This window comes from Akebia trifoliata, chromosome 8 (assembly GCF_017979445.1).
Source record: "Akebia trifoliata isolate Shusen 1 chromosome 8, ASM1797944v1, whole genome shotgun sequence".
Taxonomy (NCBI): domain Eukaryota; kingdom Viridiplantae; phylum Streptophyta; class Magnoliopsida; order Ranunculales; family Lardizabalaceae; genus Akebia; species Akebia trifoliata.
The window spans coordinates 38,965,670-38,969,030 of NC_141382.1; the positions used below are offsets into that span (position 1 = coordinate 38,965,670).

Sequence of the window (3,361 nt, forward strand, 5' to 3'; positions counted from 1 at the left end):
ATTGTTTTCAGTCCAAAACTATGTTACATCGTTGGTTGGTTCGAATTTGGGCTCATAGTGCCACTCTAGAATGAACCCAGTTTGTTGGGGCAGACAAATGATTCATTTCACATATAAGTCTTGAATTAGATTGACATGTATATATGTAATTCAAGAATGCACGTAACAAGTACAACTATAATGTTTAACAATACGCTATCCCAATTGTTCAAAGTATGAAATCAAACATTGGGGACAACATGGATCCTAGAGACATCTCGTATATGCTGAATATTTTGAAAACTAGAATGACATGATAATTTTGTTTTCTTGCTTACCTTGTTTGGTGAAACAACTCTTTTTATTTCCAAATTCAAGAGAATCAATTGAACAAAATATCCCTATGCGAAGAAATAAATAAAATAAATTCAAATGAGCTTAAATAAATCCAATGGAAAATTACAAGCTGTTTTCACTTATAGCCAATTTTATTGTTAAACAAAAATCACAATACGTATCCTACACGAGAATGAATTACCATGCTGAACTCTTTTATTTCCAAATCTAACTTTCATTCCAGAAATTGAGTGGTTGGAAATACTTGGACTGACAAGATCCAAGAGAAATAACAATGTTTAATAATCTTTAGGAGGTGGAGGGGACTTGTAATAGTAGATATGAGGAGGAGAAGGTGAAGGTGGCAGAGGAGATTTATAGTAATATGGTGGAGGTGGTGATGGAGATGGTGGTGGTGGAGACTTGTAAAAGTAGGGAAGAGGTGGGGATGGAGATGGTGGAGGCGATGATTTGTAGTAGTATGGAGGAGGTGGTGATTTGGATGGAGGAGGAGGGGATTTGTAGTAGTAAGGAGGTGGAGGTGATGGAGACGGAGGTGGTGGGGATTTGTAGTAGTAAGGAGGGGGAGGTGATTTGGATGGAGGAGGAGGGGATTTGTAGTAGTAAGGAGGTGGAGGTGATGGAGATGGAGGTGGTGGGGATTTGTAGTAGTAAGGAGGGGGAGGTGATTTGGATGGAGGAGGAGGAGATTTGTAGTGGTAAGGAGGTGGGGGTGATGGAGATGGAGGTGGCGGGGATTTGTAGTAATAAGGAGGGGGAGGTGATTTGGATGGAGGAGGAGGAGATTTGTAGTAGTAAGGAGGTGGGGGTGATGGAGATGGAGGAGGTGGGGATTTGTAGAAGTAAGGAGGCGGTGGTGATAGCGATGGTGGTGGTGGAGATTTGTAGTGGTAAGGAGGTGGGGGTGATGGAGATGGAGGTGGTGGGGATTTGTAGTAATAAGGAGGGGGAGGAGATTTGGATGGAGGAGGAGGAGATTTGTAGTAGTAAGGAGGTGGGGGTGATGGAGTAGGAGGTGGTGGGGATTTGTAGAAGTAAGGAGGCGGTGGTGATGGTGATGGCGGTGGTGGAGATTTGTAATAGTAAGGAGGTGGGGGTGATGGAGATGGAGGTGGTGGTGATTTGTAGAAGTAAGGAGGTGGCGGTGAAGGTGATGGCGGTGGTGGAGATTTGTTATAATAAGGAGGGGGAGGTGATTTGGATGGAGGAGGTGGGGATTTGTAGAAGTAAGGAGACGGCGGTGATGGCGATGGCGGTGGTGGAGATTTGTAGTGGTAAGGAGGTGGGGGTGATGGAGATGGAGGTGGTGGGGATTTGTAGTAATAAGGAGGGGGAGGAGATTTGGATGGTGGAGGAGGAGACTTGTAGTAGTAAGGAGGGGGGGGTGATGGAGATGGAGGTGGTGGGGATTTGTAGAAGTAAGGAGGCGGCGGCGTTGTTGATGGCGGTGGTGGAGATTTGTAATAGTAAGGAGGTGGGGGTGATGGGATGGGGTGGGGGGATTTGTAGAAGTAAGGAGGCGGTGGTAGGTGGGGGTGGTGGTAGGTGGTGGAGGCGGCGGTAACGGTGATGGTGGTGGTGGAGATTTATAATAATAAGGTGGGGGAGGTGATTTGGATGGTGGAGGAGGTGATTTGTAAAAATATGGAGGAGGAGATGGTGATGGTGGAGGAGGTGACTTATAGTAGTATGGAGGAGGAGGTGAGGGTGATGGAGGTGGAGGAGACTTGTAGTAATATGGAGGGGGAGGTGATGGAGATGGAGGAGGTGGAGATTTGTAGACGTATGGAGGAGGAGATGATGGTAATGGGGGTGGAGGTGATTTATAGTAGTATGGAGGGGGTGATGAAGGAGTCGGAGGAGGTGGTGAAGGTGATTGTGGTGGTGGTGACTTATAGTAGTAAGGCGGTGGTGGTGATGAAGATGGTCGTGGTGGGGAATGGTAATAGTACGGTGGAGGTAGAGATGGGAATGGTGGAGGTGGTGGGGACTTGTAGTAGTATTTCGAAGTTATTGATGGTGGTGGTGGAGATGCATAAATGTATGTCTTATCGGCAACTACATTAGTTACCACAAAGCAAAATGCCAAAGCATAAACTAGGCGTGGCCATGGTGGTGCCGTTTCCATCAATTAACTCCAAATGGCTGGACCAGTGATGACAAATTTATCAGATATTAGACTATTGTGGTTGTTTTTGACTTGCATTAGCTGGGGCACTCTAAATCCTTTATATAGTGATCTCTTCTTAAAGCATATACATTGTATAAGGTAAACACTTCTTTTATATTATAATCTAATAACAACTATGGGATATTGGAAGACCACTACTAGTTCTGTATGTATCTCCATGTGAAGATTTTAAATTTAAGCGAAGAACAAGTCAAGGAAATGATATAAGAAAATTAAAGGGTTTTAATGAGGCAGTAACTTAGGAGAGGTGCTGGCCTTATCATTTTTCTAAGTAAAGCACGTTCAGTTTGATAGGTTCTAAGGGAGTTGGTGATGTAGGTGTTTATGACCTACAATTTAAATGTCGGGTTGGATTCATTTAGGATAAAAGATCTCAGCTTTAAAAATTTAGTACCTAGAAAAACTTGGTGTGTCTGATTTCCAATCTTTGATATAGATTGGGTGCATGTAGATTGTGCAAATATATATAATAGAGATGATTTGTGCTGGAGTGACCTCAAGATTAGACCTCATATCGCATATCTTGAGGTGAAAGTGGATAGTAACCATAGATGCTTTTTTGCTCGTATCTTAGTGAAAAGCATCTATGGTTCCCATACACTTTCACGTCAAGAAGTGCAATATCAGGTTCCAGCTTGAGCTCACTTATTATTTTGATTCTGATCCAGGAGCAATACCAAAGTGTTTCAAAGAAGAGTTACCTTGACGTAGGTCTGCCTCCGGCCTAGATCAACCTAAGTTAAATGGAGTCTCTATCGCTCTGTCCAAAGAGTCAAATATGAAACTTCATACACCTTAAAGTTCCATAGGACGAAAAGAGATTTTTTTGAGGTC

At 43.5% G+C, this 3,361-nt stretch overlaps 1 protein-coding gene across 1 annotated transcript; it reads right to left on the minus strand.

The window, feature by feature from the left end:
* Nucleotides 1-614: 614 nt before the first annotated feature.
* LOC147396753 (uncharacterized) lies at nucleotides 615-1,829 on the minus strand (the record flags this gene model as incomplete). The annotated part of the gene is made up of 1 exon (XM_086450165.1): nucleotides 615-1,829. A coding segment is annotated over one exon (1,215 nt), but the record flags the coding sequence as incomplete, so codon positions are not given.
* Nucleotides 1,830-3,361: the final 1,532 nt, after the last annotated feature.